The sequence below is a fragment of the Microcaecilia unicolor genome, chromosome 3 (assembly GCF_901765095.1).
Source record: "Microcaecilia unicolor chromosome 3, aMicUni1.1, whole genome shotgun sequence".
Classification (NCBI taxonomy): Eukaryota; Metazoa; Chordata; class Amphibia; order Gymnophiona; family Siphonopidae; genus Microcaecilia; species Microcaecilia unicolor.
The window spans coordinates 413,432,500-413,460,403 of NC_044033.1; the positions used below are offsets into that span (position 1 = coordinate 413,432,500).

The window sequence follows — 27,904 nt, forward strand, 5'->3', positions numbered from 1 at the left end:
GAGAGCCTGCTGGGGCGTGAGCCACATCCCACTGTGCATGCACGAAGCAACTTCCTGCCCGCCCTACATCCACTTCAATTCAGTTTAATAGCATAAAAATAAAACAAATTAAGAAGAAACAACTCCAAGGGGAGCTGGGCGGGATTGTAAGAATGTGAAGCCTGCTGTCCTCAGAGAATACCTGCTCCAGGTAAGTATCTTCGTTTTTCTCTGACAAGCAGGCTTCCAATTCTCACAAGTGGGGAATCCCTAGCATCCAGGCTCACCCAACACAACAATGGTCAACTGGGCCTCACAACGGCAAGGACTAAACGAAAATTAACCTGAAACAAAATGCAACTAGATGAAGGTACAGCCTGGAACAGAATAAAAACAGGTCTAGGAGGGCGGAGTTGGATTCTAGACCCCAAACAGATTCTGCAACACTGACTGCCCAAACCGACTGTCGCATTGGATATCCTACTCAAGGCAGTAGTGAGATGTGAATGTGTGGACTGAAGACCACGTCGTAGCCTTGCAAATCTCTTCAATGGAGGACTATTCTGCTGTAATGAAGCTTGGTATAAGGTGCATTCACTACTAAGGCTTGAAGCTCACTGACCCTACGAGCTGAATTAACAGCCACCAAGAAAATGAGAAAAGCGAACCTCTCATGAAGCAAACAACTAAAAGCTGTCCAGAGATAGGCCTACCTTCTACATGCGGATAAGCACTAATTGCACTAAGGTGAACCCTTACGGAGTTGAACTTACGACCAGACTCTGATAAGTGTAGAAGCTATTCAAGCAGGGTCTGTGTAGACCAAGAAAGGGGATCTATGGCCTTGCTGTCACACCAGACGGCAAACCTCCTCCATGTAAAAGAGTAACACCTTTTAGTGGAATCTTTTCTGGAAGCCAGCAAGACCTGGGAGACACCCTCCGAATGACCCAAGGAAGCGAATTCTAGGCTCTCAACATCCAGGCCACGAGAGCCAGAAACTGAAGGTTGGAATGCAAAAGCAATGCCTTGTTCTGTGTGATGAGGGTTGGAAAACACTCCAATCTCCACAGTTCTTTGGAGAACAATTCCAGAAGAAGAGAGAACCATATCTGCCATGGCCAGAAGGGCACGATCAGAATCATGGTTCCGTGGTCTTGACTGACTTTCAACAAAGTCTTTCCCACTAGAGGTATGGGAGGATACGCATACAGAAGGCCTGTCCCCCAATGAAGAAGGAAGGCATTTGACGCTAGTCTGTCGTGGGCCTGAAGCCTGGAACAGAACTGAGGGAACCTTGTGTTTGAGTTGAGTGGCAAAAAGATCCCCCAAGGGGGTGCCCCATGCTCAGAAGATCTTGCTGGCTACGCCCATGTTCAGAGACCACTCATAAGGTTGCATTATCCTGCTCAGTCTGTCGGCCAGGCTGTTGTTTACGCCTGCTAGAAAAGTGGACTGGAGAAACATGCTGTGACGGTGTGCCCAGAGCCACATCTGGACGGCTTCCTGACAGAGAGGGCGAGATCCGAAGCCCTCCTGCTTGTTGGTGTAATACATCGAAACCTGATTGTCTGCTTAAATTAGGATAATTTGATTGGACAGCCAATCTCTGAAAGCTCTTAGCACATTACAGATCGCTCGGAGCTCCAGAAGATTGATCTGAAGATTTGTTTCTTGGAAGGACTAAGTTCTATCTACGTGAGCTCCCCATCCCAGGAGAGATGAATCCATTGTCAGAACTTTTTGTGGCTGAGGAATTTGGAATGGTAGTCCCAAAGTCAGATTGGACCAAATTGTCCATCACTGAAGACAGCACACAAGCTCTGGGGACACTCGGATGACCAAACCTTGGACGCAAAGGAGAGAAGGTTGTCCACACGTGCCTCTGGGAGGAAGGCTCAGGCATTCTTCGTTTCGAGCAGGGCTCAGGCATTCTACTCCAATTGTTGATGGAGATAGGACTTGGGGTAGTTTATTACAAACCCTAGTAGTTCCAGCACCTGAATAGTCATCCGCATTGACTCTCGAGCACCGGTCCTCAGAGGTTATCTTCACCAGCCAATCGTCGCGATAAGGGAACATATGCACTCCCAGCTTGCATAGCGACCCTGTAACTATCGCTAGACATTTTGTAAAAACCCTGGGAGATGACGTGAGGTCAAAGGACTATACGTGGTACTGAAAGTGATGTGCTCCCAGCCGAAACTGAAGATACTTTCTGCGAGCTGGAAGTATTGGGATGAGTGTATGCATCCTTTACTTCCAGAGAGCATAGCCAATCGCTTTCCTGATTCATGGGAAGAAGAGTGCCCAGGGAAACCATCCTGAACTTTTCTCGGACTAGGAATTTGTTCAGGGCCCTCAGGGACACATCTCCTCTATTTTCTTCTGTACAAGGAAATACCTGGAATAGAATCTCTGCCCTTCTCCTGGTGGAACGGGTTCGACCACATGAGCCTTTAGAAGGGCGGAAAGTTCCTCTGCAAGTACCTGCTTGTGCTGAGAGCTGAATGAATGAGCTCTCAGTGGGCAATTTGGAGGTTTGGATAACAAATTGAGGTTGTATCCTAACCGGCCTATTTGAACAGCCCACCAGTTGGAGGTTATAAGAGGCCTCCTTTGGTAGAAAATTTTTTACCTCCCTCCAACCAGCAAGTTTTCCGAGATGGACATTGACTGCGGCTATACTCTGCTGGAGCCAGTAAAATGTTTGTCCCTTGCTTTTGCTGGGGAGCAACAGGGGCCTTGGGAGAAGGCTGTTGATGAGAATGAGCACACTGGGGCTGAGCCTAAACAAGCTGGCGAGCCACAGAAGTGTACCTACACCTAGAGTAGAAATAGGGAGCACTCCTGGATGAGTGGCTTAGTGGTTAGGGTGGTGGACTTTGGTCCTGGGGAACTGAGGAATTGAGTTTGATTCCCACTTCAGGCACAGGCAGCTCCTTGTGACTCTGGGCAAGTCACTTAACCCTCCATTGCCCCATGTAAGCCGCATTGAGCCTGCCATGAGTGGGAAAGTGCGGGGTACAAATGTAACAAAAATAAAAAAAATAAATGAGGAGGTGGCTGCAGAAGATGTCCTGCGGGAGAGAGAAAACACAGCCTCAGTGTGCTTTTTGATCTGGTCAGTGACCTCTTTGACCTTCTCTTTGAAAAGATTATCCCCCCAGCAAGGGGCATCCGCCATTCTCTGCTGGACCAAATGGTCCAGGTCAAACATGCAGCCAGGAGAGACTGTGCATTGCTATACCCTGGGCAGAGATTCTGGATGCCATATCAAAAGTGTCATAAGTGCCCCTGGCCAAGAACTTGCGACATGCCTTCTGCTGCTTGACCAACTGGCAAAAAGGCTCAGGCTGCTCCGGAAGGAGCGCATCAACCAAGTCAGACAGCTACCTCACCAAGTTCTGCAAGTAGACGCTCAGGCCGCTATGCAGGGTTCTAGCTTCTCTATCTGTGGGAGCCGAGGCATAGTCCCTAGTACTCCTGGCTTTTTTGAGAGCGGCATCCACCACCATGGCATTGTGGGGTAACTGAGACCTCACCAACCTGGGCTCACTGTGGATCCAATACTGGGTATCAATCTTCTTGGGCACCACAGGGACAGACAGAGGGGACGCCCAGTTCCGTACAAGGACTGCCTATCTCATGGGGAGGAGCCGTCACTGCCTCCTTAGGTGGAGAGGTGTAGTCCAGGACCTTGAGCATCTTGGCTCTGGTCTCATCCTCCATTTCCCATACAAAGGAGGTGAAGGAGAGCCTCTCACGTGGAGACAGTCTCCTCTCAGGTGGAGGGGAAGGCTCAGAAGGGATCCCATAGGACTCACAGGAGGAAAAGTACCTGGGATCCTCTTCTGATTCCCACGAGTGCTCCTCTTCAGTGTCAGACAGCACTTCCCTCAGGGAACGGTCCTGCCTCGACATAGAGGACCCATGTCCTCAGGAGTGGTGTCGAGAAGTCTGCTCCTGCATCAACTCCGGTGAAACGTCCTCCATCGACGTCGAAGGAGAACCAGCCTGGGTGGCAATCGACACTGCAGCACAAGTGGTGCTGGTGCTGGAGGCCGCACCACGGGTTGAGGGCCAGGTGGGGCCGCAACGAAAGGCATGGCAGACGCAGGCACCCCTGATGTCGATGCACATTGCTGCATCAATTCCTCCAAGAGCTCTGGGAGCAAGACCTGGATACTTTGTCGAGAGCCGTCATCGGTAAAGTCTGAGGGGCTGGTGTGGAGTCAGGTTGCCGAACCACCTGGGGTGCGGAAGCAGGATCTTGGGAGAAAGATGCATTGACACCTCTTGGATAGAGGGGGCGTGGTCCTCCCGGCACCGGCACTTCTCGGGGCCAAGTCTCTTGGTCCCCCGGAGCTCCTGGCACCGTGTGAAGGAGATCGGTGTCGGTGCTGACATGGAAGGGAAAATGGCTCCGGCAAAAAAAGTCACGATTGTGCATTAAAAATAGAAAAAGGCACAAAAAAGAAGAGACCTATCTGAGCAGGCCTAAATGGGGGATCGAAATGAAAAAATAAAGAAAACTTAAACGCAGGCCAAAAATCTAGGAAAATAAGAGGATTTTTTAAAATAACAATAATGAAAGAGGAAAAAAAAGTCAAGTAAAAAGCGCTGAAAACACGGTTAAGGCTCTTCCCAGGCGTGTGAGGAGCAATGAAGAGCGCAGCTGCTTCCTCTGGCAGAAAGAAAGAAAGAAAGAAACTGAAGTGAAGTGGGTGTGCTGTGGGCTGGAAGGAGCTCCTGCATGCACAGTGGGATGCGGCTTGTGCCCCAAAACTCTCTCGAAATTTTTTCTATGATGGCTAACGTGCTGAATCCTGGGCTACGCGGATCGTCTACTTGTGAAAATTGGAAGTCTGCTTGTCCTTGGAGAATGTCAGCGTTCAAATTTTTCAACAATGAAACCAGGTACACACACTCATGCAAGGCCACAACTAAACTTTCAAAAAAATAAAAAATAAATCACCACTTACCTAGAAAAGAAACGCAGACTTTACAGAAAGTATGAAATTGGAACTTGCTAGCAGCCTCCAGAAGGATTTTTGCATTGGCAGAATCTATTATTAAGGAACCTGTATAAACAAACTCCAGTAGTAATTCCAGGACATCAGCATTAATGTTGGACATGGCCAATTCCAAGGGTTCTCCATTTCTGACACTGTCCCGTGATGACCTGGTAACAGCAGACAATGAAATTCTCAGAGGCCATTAACCATCTAGTTTTCTGCCATTCACCAATTAGCAAGGACTAGAAAATCACTTCATGGTTCATTAGCTCTCTCCATTTTATGGAGCTGAAGTACATTGGTATTTAAAGTAACTAATAATTTAACTGCATCTGAAAAAGAAGAGTCGAGCATATTTTACAAGACACCAATACAAAACCACCCTATCAAAACTAAATTCTGTTTATTGCTATTATGCATTCTCATGCAAAACAAACAAACAAAAAAGTTGCAAACAGGAAAAAAGAATGAACACTGATGAAAAGAAAGAGCTCTCAAAGGGAATCAATACATTTGAAATCTATTTTTAAAATCTCATTTATAGGCAACTCAATGGAGAAATGAGAAACTATGTAGAAACACAGGATAAAAACATACCCCATTTTGCCTAGGATATATGCTGTTTAAGAGATATCTTGAAGGACCTGTGGTATATGTGGTATTTATATTTATTCCGTTTCTTATATAGAACTTGCAAGCCTGAATGTTATCGAAGTTGTGTACATTCAGGTACAGTAGGTAGGTGTTTTATATCTAGCTTAGGGACAAGCACTTAGTGTTTCTTAAAAGATTTAGTACAAGCAAAAAAATCAATTTAATATTTTAATGTACTACAAATATGCATTAAAATGTTTTTATTTAAAAAATGCATTAAATTAGCCGATAAAAATTTTGAAGATGGGAAAAAGGCTATATGTACGCATATTTACCTCTATATACACCATGTTTCAAAAAAAAAAAAAAAAGGGCCCCTTTTATTTTTCTCTATAACAAATAAATGGCTGACTGTACAATAGCATTTGGCTCACAAATAGGCCTTTGATACAGTTATAAATCATGCAACAAACATATCGTTATACATATTTGTTATGAATTTCACATCATAAAGGTACATTGAAACAACACATGAACCCCTCCGAAGAGACACCACCTTGTTGTGGTGGAGGGTCTTATGTGTTTCCATGACTCTGAGAGCTATGCTTAGGGCCACCTGCATCAGACAGGCCTCTGAGGAGAAACCACACAGTGTGTCCCAAACCTGCTGCAGGACAAAGATTAGTGCCAGAAGAGGTTGTGTTGGACAAAGCTGTGTGATCATCAACGTTATGCCGGTTCTGAGATGGGGAAGAGGAGGGGAAACCACAAACTTACCCTTCCATGCCCAAGGATCCTCCCCACAGTGTCCGGCCAGTCTTTCAGAATAATGGCGTCTATCCAGTAACGGAAAAAGTGTAGCTGCGGGTCGCCCTGAGAGGTTGGGTCAGAGTTTGGAATATACATTTGTTAGACTAACATGTGAAGTGCACCTCCACAGCCCAGAATTACTCCGGCGGGAGCTCGGGAGGGCTCACTGTCCGAGGACTATGGTTTTCTGCTCCCATAGAGGGGAACATCCTGGCAGCCTCTTCTTTGGTTTAGGGGAATGGGAGGGTGCTTGAGCGGAATAAACAGTGTCATTGATCTGGGGTCACCTTATTCCCTCTACCAGTTAGCTGAGTCTAGATACAGGAAGATCTGAAGTCATGTTGGACCGGCAATGAGATGCCTTTCAGATAGTGGACTCTTCTCTATAGGTGAAATTTTAATTGTCTACTTCTTGATTATGGTATTACTGCCAATCTTGACCAGTAAGAGCATCCAGAGTTTGTACGACTGGATGATGGTCAGCTTAAAGTGACCCTTTGGATTTGATGGTTCTTCTGGAGAAATGGAGTTAGTGGCCTTAAGAATTTGATCACTAACCTTTCTGCTGGAACCTGATTGGATTATGATGTTGGAATTATGCCGTGGACATGTGAGGGATCTGTTTACAGGAGCGTTCAATGCTTTTCCTGATTCCTTTTTGGATCCAACTCAGAAGAAGAGACTTACTGGCCTAAAAACCTTGAGTCCTGGTTTTGGGTTGGACAATTGAATTTTTTTTAAATTATTATTTCCTCGTTTCTGTTTTATACTATATGGTAGATAATGTTCTCTTTCCCTCACCCCTAAACAGCTTCAGAATTCATTTTTTATAATAGAAAAGGCTCACTAAATAATTTGGGAGAACCAGTTTGCTATATTTACTCCATTGCCTCTATGATAAGTTCCTATATTGCTTTACCCTAATTCTTGGTCCATATATATATATAATTAAAATGGGAAATATATTTCTTGTCATTCAGGCGGTAGAGCTACCGCCGCTTTGCTGCATGCCAATCCGTCATTACCACCGGCCTAATGTGGGAGCCAGCAGTAGTGCTGCCCCCCAGCGTGCACCATTTCCGGTGTGACCAATATATATATATTTTTTTAGCAAGAGAGCCCTTACCATCACCTAAATAGGTGGCGGTAAGGGCTGCCCCCGGAAATGGCCATGCAGCATGTGTTTACTTACTGCACAGCCATTTCCTCTTTTTGGCTTTTTACCTGCTGTGTTAAAAGGGCCTCGGTGCACAGCAGATCCAGGTGCCTATGCTACTGTAGAGGCCCTTTTACTGCAGCTTGATAAAAGGAGCCCTCAATTTGGATTACTGAATATATAATATAATACATTTTATAAATAAAAATGAAAACAAAAGAAACACATGAACAAATGAGAACAATAAATGTAAACGTTAAGAATGCTATGTTTAAAATCGATTTGCATACAAAAATATACTGAATTTGTTATTTGCACCAACAGTTTAAAGGGCATGTTTGAAATGCCTTTGCATGGAGTGGGTCTGTGGAGTGTCTTCCTGATTTAATACAAGATCCTCAACTTGGTCAACGATATCAGCAGTATACATACTTCAGGGTCCACTGCTACTGGAGCAGCATTTGAAATTACCAGTAATATCAATTATGTGAATAAGCTTCTTCAGTTCACCAAAAGGTCCTTTTATAAAACATGCTAGTATTTTTAGCATGTGCTAAAAATAGGCATGTGCTAAATGTTAGAGATGCCCATATATTTCTATTTAAAAGAAAAAGAAAAGAAAAAAAGAACAGCGAAATAGCAAAACTTCAACTAAGCTAAGTGTAATTTTGATTACAAGATAAAATTATTGGGTGAAAGTAGAAAGAAGAAAGTTAAAAGATTAAAATCATGGATCAATGACGAATACATGCCCACCATCGTAAAGTACCTGGCTCACATATATATAGCCTGAATAGTGGTGACATGGATATCTGATGGATCCAATACTCAGTACCCTTTAAATGGTGTGTAAGGATATTGAGAAGAGGTCATTGGAGCTGGGTAATAATAAGAACATATATTTCTATGGGCATCTCTAGCATTTAGCGCATGCTGATCATTAGTGCCCACTATAAATGCTAGTGCAACTTTGGAAAAGAGCGCGCCTGTAACCATTGTTTTTCAGGAAACATTTTAAGAAACACTTTCTCCATAACCTTTTGTCTGTCTCAAAATTTTTATTACATGCCTTTTATCGAAAAACCCAATTATCTAATGAAAAATGCCCCAACACAGTTCATTTTGGGTCTCACCACCCACCTAAATTTCCTACTCCAACAAGGCTCCTTCCCCTCCGAACATGGCAACATTCTACTCACACCATTACTGAAAAACCCCAAGAAACCAGCGAAAGACACCACCAACTATCGACCTGTGGCCTCCATCCCTCTTTTAACCAAACTGATGGAAAACAGAGTGACCTCCCAACTCAATGAATTCATACAAAAGTTCTCTATACTACATGAATCACAATCGGGTTTTCGACCAGCACACAGCACAGAAACAGTATTCCTTACCCTCATATCCAAGTTCAAACAAGAAATCTCAACTGGCAACAAAATACTTCTTCTGCAATTCGACCTATCCAGTGCATTTGACATGGTAGACCACGACATTCTCACAAAACTACTGGACAAACTAGGGATCAGCAGAAACATCATTAAGTGGATAAAAAGTTTCATCACCACCAGATCTTATCAAGTCAAATCAACCTCATCAATATCGTCTGCATGGTCATCAAAATGCGGAGTCCCCCAGGGATCGCCTCTATCCCCGATCCTCTTCAACCTTATGATGATTCCCCTGGCTAAATCCCTATCCAATTCTGGTCTAAACCCCTTCATCTATGCTGACGACGTCACCATATTCATTCCATTCCAATCTAACCTGGATGAAATCTTAAAGAAAATAACTACTGGCATGAACATCCTAGCCGACTGGGCCAACGCTTTCAAGATGAAACTGAACAAAGAAAAAACTCAACGCTTAATCCACTCATCACAACACTCCGCTATGCTCCCTACCACCCTGACCACACCCGATGTCACAATCCCAATATCCGACAATCTAAAAACCCTAGGTATAACGCTAGACAACCACCTAACTCTAGAAACTCATGCAAAAACCATAACAAAGAAGATGTTCAATATGATGTGGGTATTGAAAAGAGTTAAACCATTCCTCCCCCAAAAAACTTTCTGCAATCTGGTACAATCAACAGTACTCACCCACGTCGACTACTGCAACAGCATCTTCATTGGCTGCAAAGCCCAAATCCTGAAAAAACTCCAAACCGCCCAAAACACAGCAGCCAGACTCATTTTTGGCAAACCACAATTTGAAAGCGCAACCCCACTCTGTGAATAACTCCATTGGCTCCCTATCAAAGAACGAATACATTTCAAAGTCCATACATTGATCCACAAGATCCTCCTTGGAGTAGCCCCAAGCTAAATGAACAATTTGGTCGATCTTCCAGCCAGAAACGGGACCAAATCATCTCGAACATTTCTCAATCTTCACCTTCCCAATTGCAAAGGTCTCAAATACAAAACCTACTACGCATCCAACTTCTCTGTTATAGGCAGCCAACTCTGGAACGCCATACCCAGACACATCCGAACAACCAAAGAACATCTACCCTTCCGCAAGCTGCTGAAAACCTACCTCTTCAAACAAGCCTATCCAAATGACCCAACTTAATTCACGAACCTAATCCACACCACTAGCATTATTCTTACATTAAACCCACCCCCACATCTCTTCCTCTTGCCCTACTTTATACAATTATGTTATTTCTGTGATACTTTGTATCAGACATTGTGACTTTGTACCACACTTTGTAAACCACACTAAACCTGCATTGTAACTCTGTACTATACTTTGTAAGCAGCACTGAACCTGCTAACAGCGGAAAAGAGAGGGGTATAAATGCTACAAATAAATAAAATAAATACAGACCAACTGCAAATGACATCATCATAAGTGGTTATGATTTGGAAAAATATTTTCTCATGCTGAAAAATTTATTCATCATTTTATAGCTCTATCATAGGCCTATTCGTGATCCAAATTTTATTATTGTATATCCAGCCATTTATTTGTTATAGAAAAAAATAGAAGGGGTCTCATTTTATTTTGAAATACAGTGTATAGAGGTATAAAAAAATTGCATATGTCTGTATAAGTTTATGACAGCTTAAGCTACAATTTCCATAGTCAAAAATATATTGTTCCCTTCTTAGCACTGAAAGGAAGCTCTGAATGGCACTGCTTTGAAAACAGAATACAATACAAGATAGACAGACAAAACAGTTAGAGCAAGGGGGAGGAGGGAGAGAATGGGGGCAGAGGGAGGGGAAGCAACCAGCTCTGCCACAGGAAGCCAGCAGCCATCCTTTAGAAGTTTTCATGACTGTGGCCTAGGATTTCTCCTGCATAAAGTGCTAAACAATTTGGGATCCAAACACGTCCTGCATTTGAAGTGTGAATTAGTGTTTGTGAACTACTGAACCAGAGAGCCTAGATCCCACTGCATGATTCCCTGGGGAAGCTGCAACACTAAGCACAGTTAAGCCTGAAAAATTAAAAGAGAGAGAACTCAGTAATGTCAAGTAGGGGAAAAGGGTGTTAGGACAATGAACCCACTGTTTGAAGGTCAGAAACATAATTTCAGCTACTTTAACATCTTTCACACTGTACACAGGAGTAGCAACTTTTCGCTAACAAATTCATAGGCCCGACAGTACTATTATGGATAGCGCTGGATAATTAATTCAGCTGTTCATTTACCTTGTAGAAAACCTTGTATTTATTCACAGGACACAGTTGTCACTATTTCCTTAATGCAATCAGTATGAACATTTACTTGTAATCCAGGTTAAAAAAAAAAGGCAAAACAGAAATAGATTTCAATGATTTGTAACTGTACATATTTATATAGAAACAGCTTATGTCACATGTATGAAAATGCATAATCGTGCATATGTGCCCAAAAGTATAAAACAGTTTTGAGGTTTTTTTGGCAATAATACTGTAAGAGATTTTCCAGGAAACAGGACATTGAAATGTGACATGTTGTTCTACTTAAAACTTTTTTTTTTTGGTTCTGTCACTGTTTTTGCATGTAATTAATCCACATACTTTTTTGCAGCTGTGGAGGAAGATCAAACACCTACGGTACATAAAAATAAATCAAAGGAAGAGTGATGCCTGGTACATAATCTGCATTTCTGAATATATGGATGCATCAGGAGAATTAAAGAAGAAGTACCACAACAATTCTGTTATCCATTTGGTGTGTCTTGTATTATATCTAAACTTTCTTTTCTACAGATTTACCCACTAAAATCATGCTCGCATCTTTCAGGATGTGCTCCTGTTGTCTGTTAGGGCACTTGTTGGTACAAGGTGATTTAGGATTCCAGGGTGCTTACTCAGCAGCCCCCCCAGAGCACAACATGCTGTCAGTGCCATTGAGTCCTGCTGATGACCCAGAGGGAACTGACATCTGGTTTTGGATTTTCAGGCCAGGCTGATTTCACTGTCATTTTGCCACTTCGCATGCAAGGACTGGTACAAGTGAAGGTGCGTAGTTAATGTATATATGTGCACAGATTAAGATATTTCATAAACCATGCACACCGCCCAAACTCCATCCCTGTCCCCAGTCATCAACAAAGCATACACCATCATGTCATGGAACGTACTTTTACACTCTTCAGTATTTCATATGAGGTTATTTATGCAATAAATGGTCACATACACGCAGAAATGACTATGAAGTTCTCTCATATATAGTGAATTATAACGACAATTCTATCATCTTGGTGTCCTCATTTATGCACAAAATCTGCATAAATGTCTAGAATACTAGCATTTATGCATCTAAGTGTACACTTAGACCTGTGAAAGTGTCACCAGGGCACTTAACTGCTATTCTTCAAATACTACTTAACTTACAGCATGCATATTTGCAAAGGGGGTGTGTGATGCTAAGAAATATAGCAGAAATGGAAGGCTATATGCTAGAACCGTATATTGAGAGAGACCACAAAGTAGTGATTCAATAATGGTGATCCAAGGAAGAAGAGTTCAGGCGCAATGTGGCAGCCTCAGAATGTACTGAAGAACAACAATCAAAGGACTTGACATGGAGCCGCTATCCCGTGCTGGCTCGGCAAGATGCCAATGCAACTCTAAGTGTTATGCATGCTTTTTGGCTTTTGTTGATCAGCTGCAACAGCAATATCCTGTAGCATTATCATCAGAAGGCTCCACTGTGCTCAAGCATCATCAGCCTCTGACTATATGACTCCTGAAACATGAGGTCACCCGCCGGAACATGGCTCCATATTGAGTCCTCTCTTGTTCTTCTTCAATAAATTCAGAGACTGCCACTTTGCGCCTGGACTTTTCCTTCCTTGGATCACCATTGTTGAATCCCTACTTTGTAGTCTGTTTGAACTTCATAGGGGTCTCTCCTTGTCCTTTGCGGTTTTATTTGTAGAACCCTTAATTGATCCATTTAGCAAGAGAAATTCTCATCTCATGGATCAGACTTAACAAAAATTTTAGGGTGAGCCACTGTCTTAAGCTAAACAAATATTATAATTGATATCCTATCTCATTTTGTGTGTTCACCTCTCAGATTCCTGGCCCCAGCAGTTGAAGAGCTGTGCTCAACCCTGTCTAAAAGACTAGGGAGATTTGGCCTGAGGCAGCATGGAACTTACTCTAGAACTTATTATCACAGAAAAAGCATAGAACACACAGTACAGGTCTACAGACTTTCAAGTTATTTTCTGACAGGAGAGAACAAAAAAATGCAGTGTATTGTTAATATACATTGGAATCCAAGCAATCAAGAAGGTCCCATGCAATCAAGAAAGTCCCAAGCTTTAGCTGCACTATATGATGTTTCTTTACTGGCCTCTCCCGTGTGGAAGGATATCTCTACTTTTATCTTGACCTTTCAGGTCTCTAATTCCCTTCTCACTACTCCTTCAGATTTTGTTGCCCTCTGTCTCAAAATTGTAACTGGTAAGAAGAAAGCATCTGTCCTTTATAAAAAAAACTTCAGGATTCGTGTGTCGACGCTGTTGCTTCACTACGGTTGTCTTGGGAAAGGGAACTAAGTCTTGGTGCGTCTGATTTTGACTGGTACACCTTTTGGGTCCATTCGATGCGTCCTACTAAATCAGCAGCGATATCCCAATCCTCTTATTTTCTTTTCCACAGAGCCTATTGGACACCTGCTAGAGTAGCCTGGATTACCAAGAGTCTTGACTACAAATGCTGGTCCTGTCAAGAATCAGATGGATCCCTTTCCCATATGGTTTTTTACTGTAAGAACGTAAGAGCGTACTGGCGACTCATTTGGGCTAAGTTGTGCCTTATTTTTCATTTGCCTGCGCCAACAGTGCTCTCTTACGATGTTGTGCTTTTAAGGGTCTCTTCTCCTAACCTCTCTATCCTAGAATCCGATAAGAAATTGTTTAATATATTGTTGGCTGTTGCTTTACACTTAATTGTTTCAAACTGGAAAAATACTGTAAATCTAAATTATAATGAATGGTGGAGTTAAGTGTGTGTGATTAGAAAATATGAAACTATTCTAGCCCATAAACACCGGTGTGTTCCATCTGTCTTGAAGACTTGGGCTCGTTTAGATTCATTTTGTCAGACTCCTAATAGCACTACCTGATTACTATAAATTGCTGATTTGATACGGGTATTGTCATGAAATGCTGATGTTGTTCTGTCTTTTCATTTTTGTTTCTTTAGTTGCCATGGATTATTGTTCCTTTTGGTTTTTTCCTTTTTGTTTTGTGTTATGCTTGAAAAATCTTAATAAAAATATGAAATGAAAAAAAAAAAAAAAAAAAAAGAAAGCCCTAAGCAAACAAGGTGGTCCCTGGAAAGTACTGTATACCTTCACTCCAAGCAGGGCTATCATTTTGTACAAAGATCTTGGGCATAGAGGACCCTGTAAAGCCATTTTTCATTTAAAAAATGTTAGAAGTTAGTCCAGGTGGCACTGAAACAGCCAGACCAGACACACTAAGAGGCAATTCTCCAACTCGGAGCCACAATTCTATAATGGAACCTAGGTACCCAGGTTCTGTTATACAATACTAACATAACCCGGTATCAATGTGCCTAACATTTAAAGGTCCACAGTTGTGCCAGCCACAGACTTGGTGTAACTGTGGATCCATTACATGCACAGGGCAGAAGACCTCAGAACAATGTGATCATTCATATATTTTTTGAACTCACAAAAAAAGCATTGGCAAGGAATCACTGGGAACACCTAGGTTTGGTAGCCAGAGATTTTTGCATTTATTGGTTTCATCATCGGGTCTGTGATTGGATCAGATGATGCTCCTGTCACACTGAACCACAAATCAGACACTCATCTGCACTAATCACATACCATGCAGGAAATGATCTCGTTAAAGAGCATAAATCTGATTCAGAAACAATTTAAAAATAAATTTAAAGCATGGCTCTTCCCAGGCTAAGTAGGAGGTTGATGGGGTATTGGAGTTTAACATTTCTAAGATACTAATTGTTTGATATGTTTGTATGTTATTCATTTTTATGAATGCGATTTTATACAAACAACTTTGAACACACTGTGTTGGTATATGCACTGTATAAGTATTTTAATAAAGATAAATCCAGGGTGACATTCCCAGTGTTCTCTCGCTATTCCCATGCGATGGATCAACATCATTCCTTTATATTACATTATATTGATTCTTGTATTCTGCAACTACCCAAAAGAATTCAGCGCTGATAAAGAAAAACAGGCAAACCCTGTGCGCTAACAATACAAAGTCAACTAAAGCTTGTGTGAGTATTAAGCTAAACATTTCTTTAAAAGAAATGTTTTGTTTTATTTGTTGCATTTGTATCCCACATTTTCCCACCTCTTTGCAGGCTCAATGTGGCTTACAATACATTACATTACAAAACAAAACAGTATAACTATCGATTCTTCTAATGTCTAGGTAGAATGGAATTCCATAGAGCAGGCACCTGATATAAAAGACTGGCTGAAAAACTTGTCTTGGACTGAACCCTTTTAGATGTAGGGAAGTGGAGTTGGAGATCAATCTCAAAGGCCCTTAGTTTTAATAATAATTTGAACCCAGTAGGAGAGGTCAGCTGGAGCTAACCCATGAATGATCTTAAAGATTAAGGTACAGACCTTACGTTCAACATGTGCCTCCACCGGTAACAGATGGAGGGCCAGCAGCAAAGGGGAAACTTGCTTTTGGTTGCAAAAAAACAAAACAAAATGAAAATCAAAAATGCTGCTGTGTTTTGGATTGTCTCATAAGGTTTTGTGACATCCTACATAAACACTATTGCTGTAGTTCAGGGATAAAAGTAGTAAACTTTTTACTACGATTCTGAATGTGTGGGTGTCTAACATCTCTTATGGCAAGGGGCTCATAACCACAATGGAATGAACAAAGGAAAAAGTTAATCTGGCTTTAAAACTTCATCATTAAGACAAACAGGCTAGCAGTCCAAAATGAACCACTTATAACCGATTACCCAGGCTTGTACTGATCCTTAAACTTGTTGAATCAAAATTAATCCCAAAATAAATGCTTTACTCACTAAGATTAAGCTCGGCTGTGGATTACAGCCTAGACTGAATTCTCCTCTGCCTCCCTTAAAAATCTACTCAGATAGTAAGCTTATTGATATTTAAGTACAGGTCCCTTGGAACCTGGTAACACACACACACAAATATATATATATTTTTTTTTTTTCTTCTAGTAGGATTGATTCTTTTTTGTGATTTTTGTACACTTTTCTCTCTGCCCTGGTTTTTTTTTTTTTTTTTGCCACTATAGCCAAGACATAAGTTGATGTGGCCTTTAATTTTCAGGTTTTACTTGTTAATTTACTCAGCATGTATTGTAATAGCCAAATAAACATGAAACTTAAAAATTTTCAGCTGGGTTGATAAATGAAATTAACTGAAGAAGGTAATCTCATATCAGACACAAGCATCCATGGGATATGGACTCGACACTGCCGTGTTTTGGCAAACTTTCCTGCGTCAAGAGTCACTACTCCTTACAAATGTGAGAGCTGATATTTATGCAATATGAGCTCATCTATGCATATCTCTGCATCTCATGAAGAGCAAACCTCTGAACATCATCTCTTGCATTCATAAGATGTAACTCCTGATACAGGCAATTTCACCAAAATGTGCAAACATTAAAAACCCAAAAAATCTTTCTTCTACCATTTCAACTCAGAGAAACTTTAGTGCCTCAGCATTAGAAGCCAAGAGGTGAGCGCACATAACTCACTTTCTTAATTCCGTATATTTGTCAAATTTAGATTCTCAGCACAAGCTCCAGTAATGACTTCACTTGCTAGAGCCACACTCTTGTTTAGCTTTGGCCACACCCTATATGTCTTAAGCTACCAGTCCAATTGTTGCTTGTAAGTCTGAGTTACATAAATCTGTGCCCAACAAGTTTATGGTAATAATCTACTAAATACAAAATGAACCAAAAGCTGAAAACATGGATACTGGGGTTCAATTTCCAAATAGTATGCTTTCTTAGTCAGGACTGCAAGTTTTGCAAATAACTGTAGAGAAACTGGGTCATACTTGAGACCATGACTTAAAAAAAAATTTAACAAGTCAAATATGATTTACAACTGGATTTAAGAAAGATCCTTCTTGATAAAACAAAGAGCTTTGTTTGCATTAACTTTCAAACAAACTGTAAGAGCTCTTTAACAAATTAATTCTACCATAGCTAAGCAAATAGTGTACTGAGAGATGGAGAGCTCCTGAACCCACTGGAAGAACAAATAAAGCACTTCACACATTTCCACCTGGGTAATGGAAAAACAAAGTGAAGAAATATTGCATAATCCAATGTTTCTCAACTCAGCTCCCTGGGGCACACCAGCCTGCCCGGTTTTCAGGATTTGCATAATGAATATGCATAAGTTATATCTGCATATCAAAGAGGCAGTGTACACAAATCTATCTTACGCATATTCATTGTGGATGTCTTAAAAAGACAACTGGCTGAGTGTGTTCCAGGGACCAGGCTGAGAAGCACTGCTATAAGCTACCTTAAAATATCATGCTCCTCACCACACAATGTACTTTATTTCCTATTTGGCATATACTTTTACTTTGATTATATTTAAAACCTTGATCTCCTGCAAAGGCGCAGCAGGTTCTGTACCATTTTCTCCTCCTTACAAATTACCAAGAAACTAGTTGCTGTCCTGGCATGCCCATATCCCCTCTTTCCCCTTCTTCCTCTCCACCTCCCTTGGAATTGCTGGCTTCTTTCTCTCTTTCCTAACCACATCTGCTGGCCTCCTCATCTTTTCCCCCCTCTCTCCACTCCACTCTTAGCTGCTGCTGGCTCCACTGCTATTGCAGGCAACCACTGCTAATACTAATCAGGTCCAGACCTGCTGGGTGCTATGGAGGCAAGTCTGTAACAGTGTGCCTATATGGTGCCTACTTCCCTTTATTGAATGTTAGTGTGATAGGTGAAATATGTATCTATAATTTAAGGTGTAAACATTTATGTCTGCCATAGAGCTGGTTTAAGTGCTCATACCTAAATTACTGAGATACGGGCCTCCTTCACAGACACAAGTGGACAAAGATGTAATTGAAGATATTCAAAATATATCCGTGAAAAGGGAAGTACTACTAATAGATGATATTAATATGACAGATGTTGATTGGGGTATCCCGATTACAGCATCGTCTAGAAGTAGGGAGATCCTGGATTCTCTACAGTGAGAACTATTCCAGCAGTTGACAATGGAACCCACACAAGAAAGGGCCACACTGGACTAAGTGCTTATGAATGGGGAGAGTGTTTTTGATGCTATAGTGTGATCTTCTGGATGGTGTGCTTTAATATTAAGATAGGTATGGAGAAGGTTCATTCAAAAGTGAAGGTTTTATAAATAAACTAATTTTGTTCAGATGGAGAGGATTAACTCAAAGATTGTCTAAATAAGGACATCTATAAGGAAGAAAGAAGTGGATAAAATGAGGAAGGACCTAGCGAAGCTTGAAGAATGGTCTGGAATTTGGCAGCTAAGAATTAATGCCAAAAATGCAGGGTCATGCATTTGAGCTACAAAACCCCGAGGGGACAATACAATTTAGGGGATGAAAAACTTTTGAGCACAAAACAGGAGCAGGATTTGTGTGTGATCGTATGTGATGATCTTAAGGTGGCTAAACAAGTAGAAAAGGCAATGGTAAATGCTAGAAGGATGCTTGGGTACACAGGAAGAGGAATAGCCAGTAGGAAAAAAAAAAAAGAAAAGAAAAAAGAGGTGATGCCCCTCATAAGACTCTAGTGAGACCTCATTTAGAATATTGTGTACAATTCTGGAAACTGCACTTTCACAAAGAGACAGGATGGAGTCAGTCCAGAGCAGGGGTTCTCAACTCAGTCCTTGGGCCACACCAAACCAGTCTGGTTTTCAAGCTACACACCAATTAATATACATGAGATAGTGCATGCAAATTTATCTCATGCATATTCATTGTGGGTAATCTGGAAACCTGACTGGCTGGGTGTATCCAAAGGACTGGGTTGAAAAAACCTGGTCCAGAGGGCACCTACTCAAATGGTCAGTGGTCTTGGTCATAAAGTGTATGGGTACAGACAAAGATCTCAATACGTATACTCTGGAAGAAAGGCAGGAGAGGGGAGATATGATAAAGATGTTTAAATACCTATGTGACAAATGCACAAGAGACAAGCCTCTTTCCATTGAAAGCTCTGGAATGAGGGGGCATAGGATGAAGGTGGAAAGGGGAGAGACTCAGAAGTAACCTGAAGAAATACTTCTTCACAGAAAGGGTGGTGAATTCATGGAATGGTCTCCTGGTGAAGGAGAGAAAATTATCTGAATTCAAGAAAGCTTGAGACAAGTACATAGGGAGAGAGAGGGATAGAAGATTGCATAGATGGGCAGACTGGATAGGCCATATGGTCTTTATCTGCCTTCATTTTTCTATGTTTCTAGATATACAAATAACATAGTATTCTACAAGTTGTGTGTTTAAATGTGTATCCCATCTAGCTTCCGTCTATATGTACTCTTATCTGCCAGATATACACATATTTACAGAACAGAGTTTATATAAAATTTTGTCATTTATCAGTGTGTGTGTATGCATACACATGTACATGCTATTATTCTAAATATGTACACACATAATTGCCACTTTATTGAATTGCCTCCCATACAACTCTGCTCCCTGTAAGCGCCACTCTGCTGGTGCTAGTGCTCTGTTCATACTAAAAGAAAGCATTACCACTAGCGTTCCAATATTCTACGAGTCACATGAAACAGAACTGTGCAGTGTCTGGAGAAAAGGTTGGCACTGCTGACGAACAGCCTGCAGCCAATTTTTAAGGTGAAGCTGGTGAGGGAGTATTTATAGGGGGGTAGCAGAATAAATGAGTTGGAAAACAGGGTGGGGCAGGCAGAGGAAGGAACAGTGGCTTGTGGATAGATGGAGGCTGTGAGGGAAGAAGAAAGAGGCTAAGGGGTGTAGTAGAAGAGACAGTGACCAGTGCAGTAATGAAGACAGCCATCAGCTAGGGATAAGTATAGCTGGCGAGCAGCAGATGGGGTGAGGCATAGAGGAGAAGGCTGGTGAGTGAACAGGAGGGCAAAAAAGACTGAGTAGTTGGCAAGGAATGAAGGATGAGGAGACATCAACTGTGGTAAAAGGTGGTGGAAGCAGAAGCAGCAGCAGCAGAAGGGTTTTAAAGTCAGGTAGCAGCAACTTGGAGGAATAAGAGTCTATAGAAAAAGTATAAGGAAGGAAAGGACGGATTACAGAAAGGAAGAAAAATATGAGGTTAAAGTAGAATAAGGAGAGAGAGAAGGAAAAGCTGAAAGGGAAGCTAAAAACAGAGTGGAAGAATAGAGGCAATGAACAGTGGAAATGGGAGAGAGAAATGTGTAAGAGCACGGAACAGAGATAAAAAAGAAGTAGGAGGAAGAAAATGGCTTTTCAGTCTACCGAAAAAGAAGGAAGAAAACTGAAATGGACACTGGAGGGAAACAAGGCTAGACAATGATCTTTAAGGACATGTAGAAAACTAGCATTTTCAATAAAGAGACTTTTGTGCAGATATTAAGTAACATACTATCATATGCAGGAAAAATTCAACAACACCTGCAGAATCTACGCTTGTACCTTGAGCTGTTGCAGAAAACCGAAACCCTCAATTAGATTTCTCCTTAATGGCTACTGCTGCCACTTTTCTTCTTTATTGGGATGACGGCACCAGCATTTGCTTGTATGAAAAACACATTCATATTTAAAATCAAACCACCAAATATAAAACCTGTAATATGGAAGGCTGAATAAAATATTTAGCATTCATTCGGCATACTTTATTATCACACTTTCAAATGCTTGGTAAAGTGCGACCGATTCTGCCTTTAAAGAGAGCTAGTTTTACAAGCTTGGAAATTCTCTCTGTACTTTCCTAGTATATTGATTGCAGATGAGTTCACTTACGGATTTAAATAGATGCACCACAAGCAGACTGTTAAAACTGTTTCAGGACTAAGTTTTCTCATTCTTGAGATAACTGAGTTGCCAGTGGAAAGTTCAAGTGCATAACTTAGACATAGAGGACCTATTCTTCCAAGAGGAAACCCTTCCCTACATACTCTGTATGTATGGTCTTGAAATGCTGCTCCCGAGATTTGTTATTCTTAGACAAATACTGAAATATTTGTCTATTTCCAAATGAACACACATAGCAACTGCACTATTTTAAACAAATATATACTTGTGTAACATTTCTTGCTTTTTATAGACAACCATTTTCTGCCTAATTTCTGAAAACATATACATACCAAACTACTCTTACCAAGATGCACTTTGAAAGAAGCATTTTTAGAGTGTAATTAAAATCAAACATCTAAAGCAACTCTGGATCCCAGGTTCAGTTTTCACCTTTGCCATTCAATGTACAGGTTGATCACAATCAAAAGACCCTCAAATGCCTGTCTGCCTCTCTCTCTCAGGGAATCTTGAATTAAAGCAGAAAAGTATAAAGAATGCACAATTTATTGCATTTCAGAGAATCAGCTTCCTAAACAATCTGACAGCACGGGCATACTTTACATACTGTTTCTGTTACTATCCAACAATAATTTTCCATATGCCTTGCTCTAATTAGAAGCAGTATATTGAATTAAATTGTTTTTGCAGTCATAACTTTCCATACTAATGCAATGCTCCAGCTATCTAAGACTGGCTACAGTATTACACTGTTTCACATTAAAGAGGAAAAGCTACCTATACACAAAACAAATATTATGACAATTTACCAGCTGTAGCTACAAAACCCAAACACAATTAAAGCAGATCCATCTGTGTGGAACAAACATGTACAATAACAAATACTATATAAAAATGAAAATTTCAGCCCATGTTCCCGCACAAACTAATCTTTATTTCCGGTCAGATAAACAATAAAACTAACATGCCTTTTGGATAACAATTCCTCCTTAGCAAGGCAGTTAACATTGAACTCTATTGCAACCTCAAAGCTATTTTCATGAAGAAATAAAATGCAACCACTCTAAACAAGAAAACAAAAATGACCCACTGAAATAACAAAAATGTGTGTGAACACACAAGATGTGCATAAAGGAAGGAAAAAGCCTCAAAAAGCTCCAGATCCACAGATCTATAGAGCTAAAGATGATCACAATGATCTGTTCCTCATCATTGGCTAAAAAAAAACCTTCCCGGTGTTAAAAGAAAATTCACTGTTTAACTTGCTATGTGAATTGCATCAAAACATCCAAAGTGTAAAGCATCAAACAAGAGCACACATTTGCTTATAGTGCTTATATTGTCTAAACTCATCGATGTCAAAAGCCAACACAGCGTGAAATACAAGAAACCTCAGGGTTAGTACTTAGCTCAAAACCTCAGATGATCATCTCTCCTAAAGTCATTACTCCAGCTTTAACCAGTCCCCCAGACCAACATTGGCCAACGTTTCACTTTAGCTCAAATTAGCAATGCTGCTTCAGTGTCATGAAGATCAGGTGTTCCTTTGAAGAAAGCCAGCTCTCTATAGCTTCCTGAAACCCGAAGTCCTTATTTTCTTCTGGCCTTATAGTTTTAAGGCAACCCCATATCTATAGCAGGGCCAGTCAGGACCATGTCTCTCTCCCTTTGAACCTCTCCAGTCTAGACTGCCCTTTTTTTAATTGCTTCCTCTCTTCCAGCAAGTTATACACTTTCTGTGGATGAGGAATTTGGAATGGAAGTCCTAGAGTCAAACTGGATTGAATTGTCCACTACTGAAGAGGGCGTACAAGCACTGGGGACACTTGGATTACATCTTCTATCCCCGTGGCTTGATACTACTGAGAAGCCAGGGTCCATTGAGCTGATCTCATGTGAAGACGTGCGATGGGTGTTACACACTGTGGAAGCCATGTGGCCCAACAATCTCAACATCTGCCAAGCTGTGACCTGCTGAGAGGCACGAACCTTGGACCCTTTGGAGACAAGATTGTCTGCTCGTGTTTCCAGAAGGTAGGCTCGAAGAACCATCTGCGTGTTGAGCAGGGCTCCTATGAACACCAATCGTTGCAGGGTGGAGATGGGACTTGGGGTAGTTTAAAATGAACCCTAGTAGCTCTAGCACCCGAATAGTCATCCGCATGGACACCTGAGCACCATCCTTCGAGATACTCTTTACCAGCCAATCGTTGAGATAGGAGAACACATGGACTCCCAGTCTGCATAGCAACACTGCGACTACTGCTAGACACTTGGTGAAGACCCTGGGAGCTGATGTGAGGCCACATGCAACACGCAGTACTGAAAGTGATATGTTCCCAGCCGAAATAGAATATACTTCTGGTGAGCTGGAAGTATCGGGATGTGAGTATATGCATCCTTCAAGTCCAGAGAGCAGAGCCAATCATCCTTCTGAATCATGGTGAGAAGGGTGCCCAGAGAAACCATCCTGAACTTTTCTCAAACTAGGAATTTGTTCAGAGCCCTCAGGTCTAGGATGGGATGCATGTCCCCCTGTCTTTTTCTGCACAAGGAAGTACCTGGAATAGAATCCCTGCCCTTCTTCCACTAGTGGAACAGGTTTGACCACACAGGCCTTTAAGATGAGCGGGGAGTTTCTCTGCAAGTACCTGTCTGTGCTGAGAGCTGAATGATTGAGCTTTCGGTGGGCAATTTGGAGGTTTGGATAGCCAATTAAGGGTGTATCCAAGACAGACTAGTTGAAGAACCCACCGGTCGTAGGTTATAAGTGGCCACCTTTGGTGAAAAAACTTTAGCCTCCCCCTGACTGGCAAGTCATCCGGGATTGACAATGATCATGGCTATGCTCTGCTGCAGCCAGTCAAAAGCTCACCCCTTGCTTTGACTGGGGAGCAGCAGGGGCCTTAGGAGCATATTGTTGATGTGAACGAGTGTATTGGGATTGAGCCTGAGCAGGCTGATGAGCCACAGGAGTGTACCTATGCCTAGAATAGTAGTAGGAACCACTCTGTGGTTTGCCAAAATACCACCTAGATGAGGAGGCAGAAGCAGAAGACGTCCGGCGGGAGATGGCATCAGTGTGTTTCTTGATATGGTCAGCAACCTCCTCAACCTTCGCTCCAAAAAGGTTATCTTCCCGTCAAGGGGCATCTGCCAAACTCTGCTGAACAGAATGTTCCAAATCAGAAACATGCAGCCATGAGAGTCTGCGCATTTATAATAATAAAAAAACCTACTAGATCTATAGAAGTCTAAGTGGGGAACAAGTCACATACAAAATATAATAGGACATAACAATAAAAAGTATTTCTTTGCTCAAACTATACATAAATTGCTATATTATTCTTAATATAGAGAGGGAGCGAAGCACAAAAAAAAAGCCAAGAAACAAAACAAAAAGCACCAAGGGCCTTCAAAAAAGGGGAATGAAGTCTAATTGTAAACGTTGATGATGCAATACTTAAATAGGACCCTATTTAAGTATTGTATCATCAACATTTACAAAAAGACTTTATTCCCCCTTTTTTGAAGGCCCTTGGTGCTTTTTGTTTTGTTTCTTTTATTACTTTTAAAACATACAGCAAATTAAATTTACACGGTAATAAAATATTATACTGTAATATCCCCTCTGTCCCTTGCCCCCTAGGAGGAGAGGACACTTCAGCCCTAGGGGCTGGAAATAAGAGAGACAGACTTAGATATAGGCGCAACCAGTAAAAAATCTTTATTGGTATCTCACTAAGCCAATACTAAATAATTTTTCTCTCTGGAGCAAGTTGTCACATAGAAAAAGCCAGACGCAAAGACTAAATAAAGTCTGCTCGGCCCATGTCTCTTAGTTATCACATATATACTGTTGTAAGTTTCGTTTCTCCTAAATCATGTGATGTAAAAAATAGATCTGCATTCTTCCAAATAAACCTGATGAAATTAAGGCACATGAAGTAGCTGTTTTTGAGATGATCTCAGAGAGTGAGCAGGTTGATAACATCTTAGAGTGGCACTAAGAGTTGGTGAAATATTATCATTCAATTTTTTAAAAACAGCAAAATTTTAAATTCAATATGATATTTTACAGAGAGCCAATGCAGTGATTTCAAGATTGGAGTAACATGATCATAGCGAGAACCTCCTTTGATCACTTGGGCTATAGCATTTTGAATAACTTGCAACTCCTTCAGCATATTACTGGTAACCCCGATTGACAAACCATTACAATAATCTAACAGTGGACAAACTATAGACTGGACAATTTTACAGAAAGTTTTGACAGAAACCAGTGATCTAATACGCTGTACAATCCTTAATTTATAAAATACCTTTGCTATTATATTTCCAACCTGATTTTTCATAGATAATGTAGTGTCAAGTTGCACCCCCAAATTTCTAATCTGATGGACAATGGGGATATGAACAGAGTCCACGTTAAAAACTTTAGGACAATTTACTCCTTTTGTACCAGAGAGGAAAAGAATTTGAGTTTTCAAAATGTTCAATTTCAAACGATTTCCCTCCATTCATCGCACTATTTATGAATGGTAAAAATCTCAATTTAACAAAAGTGCCTTCAAAACATTTCTCAACAGGCAATACAAACTGTATGTCTTCAGCATACAACTTGTATTGCACCCCCAAACATCACAACAATGTGCATAAAGGTAGAAGAAAAAGATTAAATAACACCTCTGAAAGACAGGAGCCCTGCGGAACTTCTGTCGAAGAAGCCAAAAATTCTGATTTCTCTATTCTTTCAAACACACAGAACTTCCTATCTTACAAAAAAGATTTAAATCAATATACCACAAAGTTGGATAATCCGATTGATTGTAATCGATTCAACAAAATAGAATGATCAATGGTATCAAAAGCTGCAGAAATATCCAAGGTAACTAACAGAAACTGTACCCTTATCAAAACCTGTCCTGACACTGTTTAACAAAGATATTAGTAATGTTTCAGTATCATGGTCTTTTCAAAACCCTAATTGATATTGATCTAAAATTTCATGTTCCTGTAAAAAATCATCGAGTTGTTGAAACACAGCATGTTCAATCAATTTTGCAAAAAAAGGTAATGAAGAAATTGGACGATAATTGTCAATTTGTGTCTGATTAAGATTTGAAATTTTAAAGCAAAGGTTTCACAGCTGCTAATTTCAAAACCAATGGCATAATGCCCTCTTGTAAAGACGCATTAATCATTTGAGTATACAAAGGTAAAAATAGGACTTTTAATGTTTTCACAACAGAAGGATGTAGATAATCTAATTTACAGAAAGAATTATTCACAGTCATCATTGCTATACTTTGGGCAGAGATCCTGGATGCTACATCAAAAGTGTTGTAAGTGCCCCTGGCCAAGAACTTGCGACACTCCTTCTGCTGCTTGACCAACTGGCAAAAAGGCCCGGCGTGCTCTGGAGAGTGTGTGACGACCAGGTCTGACAGGTGTCTTACTGAGTTTCACATATGAATGCTTGTGAAGAGCTGGTATGACTGAATATGGGAGATCAGCATTGAAGCCTGACATTATCTTCCCAAAAGAGTCCAGGGTTCTAGCTTCTCTGCCTGGGGACGTCTGCTGGCTCGGCTCCTCTCCCCTACCCTCAAAAATCCGATTAAACGACCTTCAAGCGGAGACAAGTCGGTTTTGTGGAGCGAAGGTCACTAAAGAGGTGAAGGAGACTAAGAGCGGCGAAAAGTGGGGATGCCGGTGAAGTCGGCGCGTCAAGGACGGGATAAAATAGCCGTGGTTGGAAAAACAAAAATGGCGTCGCAGGCTCCCCCGTCGCCACCAGTTGCAGCGGCACAGATGGGAGTGCAGGACGATACTGTGCATGTTACAATGCGGAACCTCTCTCAACTGTTAGACGACAAGCTGGCTAAATTGCACAAAGGGGTGGAAGAAATAAAAGACAGTGTGGCCGGCCATGCAGTTAGGATACAGCAGGCTGAGGAGCACATAGCAGCGCAGGAGGACCTATTAACGGCAGCAGACTCTAGGATCCGAGCGTTGGAGACTCAGGTTAGCACGCTTCTCGAAAGAGTACAGGATCAAGACAACAGAGGACGCAGGAATAATCTGCGTGTAATAGGAGTCCCGGAAAGTGTATCGGACAGTGAATTGCGGGAACTGATGGAGAACTGGATCCCGAAAAGTCTGGGATTGCCTCCGGAAGTAGGCCGTGTGCACGTGGAGAGGGTGCACCGGATTGGAGCACGTAGGGAAGATGCTGGACGGGCGAGACCGGTAATTGCGCGCTATCTTAATTATAACATTAAAGCTAAGATCTTGTTTAAAAAACAAAGGGCGCTGGAATATAAGGGTGCGCGGCTGCTACTTTTCCAGGACTTCTCAGTTAGAGTAACAGAACAGCGGAAGCTTTTGGCGCCATTCTGTTCTCAATTATTTGCACGAGGCATACGTTTCGCTTTCCAGTACCCTGCTCGGGTCCGGATCACTCACGATAACCACACAGTAACTCTAACCAAGGTTGAAGAGTTAAAAGCATTCCTGGCCAAGCTCCCGAAAGAATAAAAGGCATGGCACCCGCAATACTAACTGTGGTGTTGATGAGAGAGCAAAGGCAGCAAAGTATGGTGTTTCCGGAGCGTGGAGTGGGAGTTGCTGGAGACTAGTGCCTCATAGACGCACACTGGATTACAATATTGAGTTATAATTTGGGGGCACATGCTTCAGAATGTGGTGCCCTATAGCTGGTACAGAAAAAAAAAAAAAGAGGGAATCTGATTTAAATGCTTCCATGAGAGAAATTGTCTGGCAGCTGCGAAGCGTGGCGGATCAAGCACTTCAGGCTTGGAGGGGGAGATGTCTTAATAAAGAGATGCAGCAGTATTCGACCAGAATGGAACA

At 41.5% G+C, this 27,904-nt stretch overlaps 1 protein-coding gene across 1 annotated transcript in view; it reads right to left on the reverse strand.

Annotated features, from left to right (window-relative positions):
• The window catches only part of KLHL29 (kelch like family member 29), a 915,027-nt gene that overhangs the window by 176,121 nt on the left and 711,002 nt on the right, over positions 1-27,904 (reverse strand). The window contains exon 8 of the mRNA XM_030195140.1: positions 4,965-5,164. Within this exon, the coding sequence (XP_030051000.1) occupies positions 4,965-5,164 (200 nt within the window). The remainder of the gene's footprint in view (positions 1-4,964; positions 5,165-27,904) is intronic.